General features: G+C 41.1%; 1 protein-coding gene across 6 annotated transcripts in view; it reads left to right on the top strand.

Moving 5' to 3' along the window:
• LOC103155057 (gastrula zinc finger protein XlCGF57.1-like) overlaps window positions 1-10,561 on the top strand; it is an 11,347-nt gene extending 786 nt beyond the window's left edge. For 2 of the 6 annotated variants that reach the window (XM_007576586.2, XM_016663268.1), the window contains exon 2: window positions 7,784-10,561. In XM_007576586.2, coding sequence (XP_007576648.1) covers window positions 7,788-9,662 — 1,875 coding nt within the window. In that variant the 5' untranslated portion in view covers window positions 7,784-7,787 and the 3' untranslated portion in view covers window positions 9,663-10,561. Of the gene's footprint in view, window positions 1-364; window positions 749-7,781 lie in introns of those variants that run through there. The other 4 variants (XM_007576583.2, XM_016663265.1, XM_016663266.1 and 1 more) reach the window with 4 other exon arrangements.
• Window positions 10,562-11,484: the final 923 nt, after the last annotated feature.

Below are 11,484 nucleotides of genomic sequence, written 5' to 3'. Positions count from 1 at the left end.
TAATTATATTTGCAAAATATTTCTTGTCTCATTTTATTCTTGAAGTCCTTTAGAGAGTTTCTTACTAATATAGAAATAAATGTATAATTTGAACATACACCAAATATATAACAGTTCTGAAAAAGAAGCATGCTTTAAATGTATTCATGTTTGATTGTCTGTTAATATTATTTTAATGTGCTATAAAGTAAAATAAGGAAGCCGTCAGTCTCTGTGTGGATGGGACACTCTGTTCAACAACCAAAAAACTTTTTTGTTGTTTAGATGAAGCAAAAACAAGCAAACAAAATAAAAGAAAAACAATTAGGGGAAAAAAATATTTCTAACCCGCGGCGGAACTAAAATGATGTGAACTGTTTCTGGGGGAAGTCTACGTGTGAGACTTCCAGCGGAAGCGAACGAGATGTTAGCATCTTTAGCTTCTAGACTTCCTCGTTTATCGTCGATTAGGAAGCGGTTTCTGCTGTGTAGCTGAACATTTGAGAGTCTGCAGTAAAACATCTTCGGTTCAGCATCAGAGAGAGACGAGCGGAAATAAACAGCGTCGCCCTTCAGGCGGAAGAGGCCGATCATCAGCTCAGACTGCCGGGCACCAGCTGGAAAACCCGAATCATCTCGGAACCTGCAGGTTTGCTAACTGAACGGTTCTGAATGAACTAACACTGGGATACAGAAAACATAATCAAGGAACTAGTTGATACCGCGGAGGAAGCAGAAGGCTTTTACAAAGACGAGGTTCGGAGAGGTGATATTTCCACATAAAAACACTGAAGCTTAAATATGTACAACCAGCGCTGGACTTTTTTGTTCTCCGTCATTTTGACGGACAGCATAAAAAATCCGCCATCTGCTATTTTTACCCATCAAATTATAATCATATTAACATTGAGCTGCATTTTTATGCGGTTTAGTTAATATTCACGAGTTGAACCTGAATCCAGATCCCATCCAACCTTTTCTCGTACGTCGTGACACAAACCACTGACTGAGGCCCCAATAACTTATAATAAATGAAATGAATCGACTCCACTTCTCCGCTACAGTCTGAACTCTCAGCCTCACCAATTCCTCCTGGTCGCATCTGCAGAGGAACCTGCGCTGGTTCATCAGTCAGTTGATCCGTCTGATGCAAACCGATCAGCTGAACCGTTTTACCCTGTGCGGGCTGGGTTTGCGTTTCATCGGGATTTCGCTTGTTCTGACTATCTGAGCTACCTCATTAGGTTTCCCTACAGTAGCACGGATAGATAGCCAAGCCTATCTATCCGTGCTACGCGTCCAAAATTGCTACCGTCATGTTTATGAACAGAAAACTACAGCAGGTTTTGTTCATGTTAAATACTTTGGATAACTTTATCTGAGTGACGGGGCTGAAGTGAAGCCTCAGAGTTATGGTTAGCTTAGCATTGGAACAATTTATATACACGACAAGAAGATCACTTCCTTCATCAGAATATCCTACCGGTTTAAAATGAAAAGCTATAGATGTATGCACTAGTCCTTTTACTGGAGTATCCTACTTTTTTAAAGAAATATTTTAAATACAGAGGAGTTTGTAAGAATAAAACAGCATCAGACAGGAGAAACAGGTTTTTATTGGAATTAAATTAAACGGACAGATACAGATCACTGCAACTCTCCAAAGCCTCCGGTCTGTGACTCCTCAACAGGAGGAGTCACAGACCCAACAGGAGGAGTCCTGTTGGGTCTCCTGTCAGACCTCCTGTCTCCTCGTGGAGACAGGAGGTCTGTGACTCCTCAACAGGCCATCAGCTCCAGTCAGAAAGACGCAGTTAGTTCAGAGTCCAGGAGGTGATTTTCAGAGAGGATTTCCTATTGATTGATTTTAGTTGCCTCTGCAATTAAATCTCTGGATAAAGTCTATAATGTCTGTACATGCGCAGACACATGCACATGTCTGCTGTTGTTGCACAACACCCCCCCCCCCTTCTCTCTCTCTACTTCCTCTTCTGAGAGGAGGGAGATGTTGCTCCCAGCTCTCCGTCTAACGGGTGAATTGAGTTTCCTAAATCTGCCGAGATTTACCCTACCCAGAACTGAAGTAAACTCTGTTTAAGCTGGGTGCGAGAAAGNGCGCTGGACTTTTTTGTTCTCCGTCATTTTGACGGACAGCATAAAAAATCCGCCATCTGCTATTTTTACCCATCAAATTATAATCATATTAACATTGAGCTGCATTTTTATGCGGTTTAGATAATATTCACTAGTTGAACCTGAATCCAGATCCCATCACACATACAGATGAAAGCATCCAACCTTTTCTCCTACGTCGTGACACAAACCACTGACTGAGGCCCCAATAACTTATAATAAATGAAATGAAACGACTCCACTTCTCCGCTACAGTCTGAACTCTCAGCCTCACCAATTCCTCCTGGTCGCATCTGCAGAGGAACCTGCGCTGGTTCATCAGTCAGTTGATCCAAACCGATCAGCTGAAGAGTTCTTTACCCTGCGCGGGCTGGGTTTGCGTTTCATCGGGATATTTTGTGTGGTTTCTCTTGTTCTGACTATCTGAGCTACCTCGTTAGATTTCCCTACAGTAGCACGGATAGATAGCTAAGTCTATCTATCCGTGCTACGCGTCCAAAACTGCTACCGTCATGTTTATGAACAGAAAACTACAGCAGGTTTTGTTCATGTTAAATACTTTGGATCTGAGTGACGGGATTGAAGTGGAAGCCTAAGAGTTATGGTTAGCTTAGCATTGGAACAATTTATATACACGACGAAACCACAAGATCATCACTTCCTTCATCAGAATATCCTACCGGTTTAAAATGAAAAGCTATAGATGTATGCACTAGTCCTTTTACTGGAATATCCGTCCTGTTAAAAATGTTTTAAATACAGAGGAGTTTGTAAACAGCATCAGATGGGGAAACAGGTTTTTATTGGAATTAAATTAAACGGACAGATACAGATCACTGCAACTCTCCAAAGCCTCCGGTCTCTGACTCCTCAACAGGAGGAGTCAGGAGGTCTCTGACTCCTCCTGTTGAGGAGTCAGAGACCTCCTGACTCCTCCTGAAGTCAGCAGGAGACAGGAGGTCTCTGACTCCTCAACAGGCCGTCAGCTCCGGTCAGAAAGACGCTGTTAGTTCAGAGTCCAGGAGGTGATTTTCAGAGAGGATTTTCCTATTGATTGATTTTAGTTGCCTCTGCGATTAAATCTTTGGATAAAGTCAATAATGTCTGTGCATGCGCAGACACATGCACATGTCTGCGCATGCATTTTGACAGGTTAATTATAACCTGTCAAAATGGCTGACGGGCTTCAAATTTTCCTGTCATTTAAAATAATAATAATAATGGTCAAATACAGAAAATATTCCATGCAAACTATAAATTAGAAGCTTTTAAACTTCAGTTTCTTCTGGATTGGGTCAATCCGGTCAGAACCGAGTCATTAGATCAGATCCTACTTTCCTAAAAACCAGCAGAACATCCAACATGTAGATACTCTAAAGTCAGCTATCAGAATATCACAGCTGTTTAAAATGCATCAGAATATTCTGCCTTTATAACATAAAGAGGAAGCTCAGCCTGGTTCATTCATCCAGCAGCCTGTCGTGTTTTTCAGTTAAAACATGTTTAAAATATCACTTGATAAATATGTGTTATTGAAAGATTGTAAGATTAATACCTGAACATCAGGTAGTGTTAAAAAATGCAAACATTTTAAAAAGACTTAAATAAATAAACAGTGCTTAGCCTGGTGGGGGCCCAAGTAAAGCCTGGAGGCCCGCCAGGCTTATAATACTGGGGGAACCCTGTGTACTGAAACTCCTAATAAGGAAAAGGAAGCTACCTTCAGGTTTTAAATGTTAAATATTTTCTTTTTATCCTACCTTTTGAATGTACATGTTGCAGATGTAGATGGACTGAAAGCCTTAATCACAATAAATACAGAGGCATCAAATGGTAAATATATAATTTCCAACTGAAATTCAAAGCGTAATGTGAATTTTTTATGATGTGGAGCAGATGTGCATCTGTAATGAGCTAAAAAGAAAAAGCAGCATAACAATAAAGATGTTTTCCCCATTGTTGTTGAACGGGTTGCGTTGCCCCACAACTGTTTCCGCTTCAGCATCTTCTGGTTGCAAGTGAAGACGGGTTGCATCACCATCTGAACCCAGAGCTTAATAACTGTGAGGCAGCAAAGAGTAAATATTGATTGACAAAAACAGCTCAAAACAAACTCCATGATGTGCAGGTGACTGATTAACTCTGCAAATATTTTATTTATTAGTATGTTTATGCATTAATTTACTAAAACATATAAAAATGTTTGTAAAACGTTCCACCACTGTTTACATTTTATACAACATCCCTCTTGAAAACATGAAGCAGCTGAAGGACCAGGAGTTACAAAATGTATTAAATGAAACTTAACCAAAACCTTCAGCGAAACAAAAGTTCACATGTGGGACAAATCATTAAGAAGAGTAAGAAACCTGTGGCCGAAAATCTTACAACAACCGATTTGGTGACATTTCTAATTCATTTAGTCATAATTAGACCTTTCAGTACACCCTCCTGAATATAAAATATAATGTACATCCCTAATATAAGACTTTACTTATTTGGGTGGCAGATATTTTACACCGTAGTTCTCAACAACCTGCTGTCCTTCTGACCGTTTTCATAAAGGTCACTAGAGCCGAGAAAACCTGGAAACCTTTTACTAATGAATGAGCTGCCTTTACTCTTATTACCACATTGTTAGGAGCCAGTGCTTCAGCTGCTAGTCTGTTTCTAGCCTGCAAGCTAACTGAGAAGCTAACTGAGAAGCTAACTGAGGAGCTAACTGAGAAGCTAACTGAGGAGCTAACTGACAAGCTAACTGAGAAGCTAACTGAGAAGCTAACTGAGGAGCTAACTGAGGAGCTAACTGAGAAGCTAACTGAGAAGCTAACTGAGAAGTAGAAATCTGAGGACAAAAAGAATTTGACAGAGTAAATCCTGCTGCCAGCCTCTGATCTGTTCGTAAGTATGAAGGTTTATAACAGCATTCATACATATTTTCACAGTTTTGTGCTGTAGTGACTTTAGTGACACTTGAATTTGATTAAATTCAAAAATGGTTTCAGTCCTGAAGGGAAATCAGAGACTGTAACTGGTGTTAGACGGGTTTCCTCAGAGAGGGTCGACTGCACCGTCTCTGGTTGTGGTGATGAAGAGGCTCAGCATCGACACGTCAACGATCCTCCTTTGGACGACAATTTCTAATGTTTCCGAACAGAACCAGCATTTTTATTCTGATTGTGCTTTAAACACCTTCTGTGAAACATTCAGACACATATTGGAGGAAATAAGTATTTAAAAATGTTTCTACAAAAAAATAAATGAAACGTCTCAGAATTTTATGCCAGCTTTATTTTAACAGTGACACAAAAAATTAAAGAAAAACTGAGAAAATTACATGAAATTAGAAAAAAAAAATAGCATTTTATTGAAGGAAATAAGTATGTGAGCCCAGTGAGACGTCATTTAAACCGTGGTTGGCCAGCAGCCGGGCGGCTCTCGTGTTTATGAGGTCAGACTTGTTTTGGCCACGCCTCTGCAGAGCGTCTCCTAAGCCTGGAGGTTTTTAGGCTTCAGCTGTCCACAGATTTCCAGTGGGTTGAGGTCATTCCATGACCTTCACATGCTTCTTCTGGAGCCTCGTCTTGTTTTCCTCGGCTGCATGTTTTGGGTCGTCGTGGTCCTGGAAAACGTTTCCACTGCCCTGACAGAAGGAAGGAGGTCGTCATCCACACGGCCCCGTTCATCTTCCCGTTGACGCGGTGAAGCCGGCCTGTGCCCTTAGAAGACAAACACCCCAAAACATAATACTTCCACCACCGTGCTGGTGGGGACGGTGTTCTGAGGTCATATTCTGTCATTTTCTTCCTCCAAACTTGTGGAGTTGAGTTGTAGCCAAAGAGCCCACTCTTGGCCTCGTCTGACCACAGCACCTTATCAACGACTCTCTGGGTCGTTGGTGTTCATTGGCAGACTGAAGGCGGGGTGGACCTGAGCCTTCTTGAGCAGAGGATCCTTGTGTGCACTGCAGGATTTGAAACGTTACGTCTCGGTGTGTCACCAGTGTTTGTTTGGAGGCTGTGGTCCCGAACCCTCAACCAGCTCCTCTCTTGTAGTTCTTGGCTGATTTTTAGCCTTTCTCCTGATCATTGAGACTCCATGAGGCCACGTCCTGCATGGAGCTCCAGGCCAGCGTCGATTGATGGTGATGTTGTACTTCTTCCACCTCTGGATAATTGCACCAACAGTCGTCACCTTCTCATCCAGCTTCTTACTTGTGGCCTTGCAGCCCATTCCAGCCTTGTGCAGGTCAGCCATTTTGTCCCTGAGTGTTGCCATGGTGCAGATGTTGGAGTGTCTCTGAGTCTGTTGGCAGGTGGCCTTTTATACAGGTGACACTTTGGGACAGGTGTCTGTAATGCAGTGCTGGGTTCAACATACTTTGGCTGGTTATTAGAGGATCAATGCAAATTATTTTTTATTTAAATATTAATTAATTTTCTGTATTTTCTTTTTGATATTCTATCTCTCACTGTCAAAATGAAGCTGCCATAAAATCATAGACTGTTTATTTGTCACAGTACAAACTTTCAACATCAGTGGGGTATCAAATACTCATTTCCTCCTCTGTGTATTGTGACGTTATGCAGAAAACCTGCCCAACAATATGGCCGTAAGTGATGATGACCAGGAGAAATGCCAAAGCTCAATAGTGTCTTAAGCCTTTGTGAAATGTGTGAAAGTTTCTGCTGAGCTCATCACTTTGACTCTCCCATCGTTTCACTGGTAATCCATTCATTTCCTGTGGAGCTTTGCATATCAGATCTCATCATGACAGTAACGGTAAACGGGATGCCACATTGTCGCAGCAACCAATTATTATCCCTTCCACATCGGACTGGTTGCAGTGGTCCCGCCCTCAGTCTGTAGCTTCCTGCAGCCCTGCTTCCTGTCTCTGCTCCTGACTGAAGACACCTCTATAAAATAATTTGCTGGCTCCCTCCTGGAAGTCTTTTTTTCTTTTCTGGCAGTTCCTTCCTGCCGGCCAGCCGGGTGTTCTTGAGGAAGCGCCTCATTGTGGGGCTTGTTGTCGGTCAGTGATGTCATCGCCAGGCGGCTGCATCACAATCTGTAACCTCCCACCAGGCAGCAGCCATGTTTGTTTTCTTTGTTTTTTCTGAATCAGTAATTAGGTTCTGGATGAAACTTTCCAACTTTCATAAAAACTGTTCATTAAGTACATAAAGTAAGGCGGTCGCCCTGTTGAATAGCACCAATTATTCACATTTATTCCTTTTTGCTTTTCTTTTTTCCCCAACATATTTTTATATGAAATATTGAAAGTTTTACCACTTTTTTCATGTCTTTTGTGGCTAGACTTTAAGTTTTCAGTCAATGTACTGTTTGGTAATCTATACAAGAAAATATTGCTTGTCGCATTTTACAAGATTACCGTTAAATATATATTTTCTGCTTAAATATATTTTCTGAAAGGTATTGTTCTTATTCTTAGTGTTTAACTTCCAGTCTGTTACAGTTTTCTAAATTTAAAAAAGTTCCTAAAGCTTGAAAATTTATATTTGAAAGATAATTGACCAAATTTTACATGATTCTATTTAAAACCTATTTTTATACATTACAGTAAAAATGCTATTAAAATCTCAATCCTTAAAGTGTTTCCAGATTTCCTTTACATTGTTTTTTACATAAATGTCATTAATGTTCTCCACAGCATCATGTCTGTTACTTCTGAGGTTCTGCCTGATGATCTTCTCATAACCACAGAGAGACGGATAAAAGAGGAAGAGGAGGAACCAGAACCACAGATGATTGAGACAAACTGGGAACCAGAACTTCAGCCAATCAAAGTAGAACAAATTCAACTGTGGGTCTTTCAGGATGATGGGCAGCTTCTACTGAAACAGGAGAGCAGCGCCTCAATGGTGACTGCTGCTGATGAGGAATTATTCCACAATGATCCAGAACTGGAGCAGAGGATGGAGACGAAACAGGAACCAGAACCTGTAGAGATTAAAAAGGAACCAGCAGATCCAGAACCTGTGAAGATCAAAGAGGAACATGAGGATTTCTGCAGTGATCAGGATAAAGATCATCTTGTGGTGAAGCAGGAGCCTGAAACCTTGATGGTGACTCCTGCTAAACACATCAGTGATCCGGAACCAAACAGGAACCAGCTGCTCTCTGGAAACCGTCCTGCAGATGTGAACCAACATCAGCAAGGAAGCAACCAGGAAGTTTCAGGATCCAGTAAAGACCTGCAGCCAGAGAACAGACCTCAGGACTGCAGATATTACAGGGACAATGTGGACATTTCAGAACTAGAAAGGCAAAAATCTGCTGCGTCCCGTTGTAGCGTATGTGGTAAATGTTACACTAAACCTTTCTACTTGACTGCTCACATGAAAACACACACGAGGGAGAAGGTGCATTGTAAAATTTGTGGTAAATCTTTCAGAAAGCACAGGAACTTGACTGTTCACATGAAAATTCACTCAGGTGAAATGCCCCATGTTTGTGAATCATGTGGTAAATCTTTCAGAAAGAGTTGCGAGTTAACCCATCACCTGGCAACTCACACAGACGAGAAACCGTTTAGTTGTGAATCTTGTGGTAAATCTTTCAGAGATCGTTCTTATCTATCCTACCATATAAAAATGCGGGCAGATGCAAAACCACTTGCTTGTAAAGTGTGCGGTGAATCCTTTTATTCTTCCTGTCTTTTAAGTAGTCACAAGAGAACTCACACAGCTGAGAGGTCTTTCTCATGTCTGACCTGTGGGAAGGATTTCACCATGCAGTCTAAGCTAACTGCACACATGAGAATTCACTCCGGGGAGAAGCCGTACTCGTGTAGCGTTTGTGGTAAGACTTTCAGGGTCGCCAGTCAGTTGACTGTTCATGTAAGAACTCACTCAGGGGAGAAGCCATACTCATGTAACGTTTGTGGGAAAACGTTCAGAGTGGCCGGTCAATTGACTGTTCATACAAGAACTCACACAGGTGAGAAGCCGTACACATGTAACGTTTGTGGTAAGACTTACAGGCAGGCCGGTCAATTCAGAGTTCATGTAAGAACGCACGCAGATGAGAGGCCCTATTCTTGTGAGCTGTGTGATAAATCTTTCAGAGAGAGATATCATTTAGCTAATCATCTTAACACTCATGCAGAAGAGAAGCCTTATCCCTGTGAGCTGTGTAATAAATCCTTTCGATGTGGTGGTCGTTTATCAAAACACCTTAAGACTCACACAGCTGAGAAGCCTTTCTTGTGTTTGACCTGTGGGAAAGATTTCACCCAGCAGTCTGACCTAGATGCGCACATGGAAACTCACAAAGCTGAAAGGCCATATCCTTGTGAGCAATGTGATAAATCTTTCAGAGAGAGTAGTCATTTAGCTAATCACCTTCGGACTCACACAGCTAAGAAGCGCTTTCCTTGTGGATCATGTGAAAAATCTTTCAGATGGAGTTCTGAGTTAACTAATCACCTCAGAATTCACACAGGTGAGAAACTCTTTAGTTGTGCATCTTGTGAGAAGTCGTTCACACAGCATAGAGAACTGACCTGCCACATGAGAACTCACCAATGATGGGAATAATGGAGTTAAATTAAAACAACATTCCATTTTTCAGGAAGGGGGTAGTCTAATTACTATTTCAGTTGTTACACTGTTACCACTCCTGACAATAAACCGAGGCACATTTACTGTAAATCACTGCACTGAAGGTTCAAATGGTCCTTATCTGCTAGATAATGTAAATTAATGTTTTTAGATGTAATTTTGGCCTGGAAAAGCATGAATCTGTGTGAAAAGTAATGTATTCCCCAGTAGCAACGTTGTTCTTTATGTGAGTTATAAGGAACTTGGAATCTCACAAAGGTCACATGCTTCAGAAAAACAAGTCGTCATGGTAACGGTGCTAGTGCTAGCAGGCGCAGTCTGAGCCCGGTGAGGCTAGCATTAGCTCGGTGTAAAAAGCTGACGCAGTCAGAGGTCAACACTCGGTTTTACACAATGCTGCCGCCATTATTGTAGTTTCCTGTTTTTAACTCCTTTTCTTCAATGTCCATGTATTGATTCAGTTTTATGATAAATGTTTCAATATATATTTGAAAGTGCAAATATGTAAGTGCATTTTGGACAAGATCCAAAATGCACTTACATATTTAAAGGGGCAGTATTATGTGTTTTCTAGCCACATAGTATCATTTTATAGCATAATCAAGTAACTATGTTATGTTAGGTTATTATAAAACTGCTGTATATATCAAATGACTTAACAGTTTAATGCCTTTAAATTGGGCCTCTGTCACTTTAAGAAGCCAGCACATCATCACATCAACATTCATCTCTTAATCCTTTACTAATATATGAAGAGGAAGCTTGTAAACATTCAGGTTAGTTTTAAAATGACAGGCTTGTAAATGTGCACTGTATTTACAACATAATGGATTATGGCAAAAAATAAAGGAATCGGTTTGTGGTTATTTTGTTCAGGAAGCAGCTACTTATTTCAGTAGATGGTGGATCATCAGAAGGATAAATTATGGAGCTTGAACACTTTAGATTAAATGTGTTCAAAACGTCTCGGCGCTGTTGGGATGTCCAGTCAATAAGTCTTATTCATCCAGCATATAACTTTAAATGCACTAAATTAGGAGTGTCAACTGATGTTCTGCAAGTTTGTGGCATTGTTTCCGTGCACCAAGGAGATTGTGGGTTTGAATCCCAACCTGGGGTCTTCCTGAATGCAGTCAGTTCATGTCTTCTTCTTGGGTACTCCAGCTGCTGCTGTCCAAGTTATGCGTTCAGGTTGGACTGGAAACCTCTCCATGGTGCGTCCTGCCTCTTACCCAGTGATCAGAGGACAAGGCCAGCAGTTCCCAGGTGGTTAAAGGCGCAGAGCATTTAGCAGACGCCCCGCCCCCTTCAGCTACACCCATCTCACTCTCTCCCTGCATTCGCTGTGTTGCTAAACGGTCATCTAGAGCGGAACAGTAAAAGCAAAATATCAACATTGCTGTCTTGAAAAAAACACGGCAACAAACTTCTGACCAATCACACGACACTTTGCACAGAGCTGTGATGAAAGCAAATGTTTTCAAACTTACAATATTTGTTATTGATGAAGAGAGGAATAAACCCAGTTAAAGACTTGCTGGTTATTTAATTTGTTCCTATGAAATGGAGGGAGAACGGTTTATTTCAGGTGGCTAAAATATTTGGTTCCCCTCCTTTAACTTGGGCAAATAATGATCAAATGTCACCAAATCCACAGGATTTGTTGTTGAAGAGAGAAATCAACACAGTTAAAGACTTGCAGGTAAATTAATTTGTTTCCATTTTATGTAGGGGGAACAGATTATTTCAGGTGGCTAAAATATTTGGTTCCCCTCCTTTAACTTGGGCA

Source organism: Poecilia formosa, unplaced genomic scaffold, assembly GCF_000485575.1.
Source record: "Poecilia formosa unplaced genomic scaffold, Poecilia_formosa-5.1.2 Scaffold411, whole genome shotgun sequence".
Classification (NCBI taxonomy): Eukaryota; Metazoa; Chordata; class Actinopteri; order Cyprinodontiformes; family Poeciliidae; genus Poecilia; species Poecilia formosa.
Note: the sequence above shows the minus strand (reverse complement) of the source record. Positions and strands in the feature narration are given on the sequence as shown.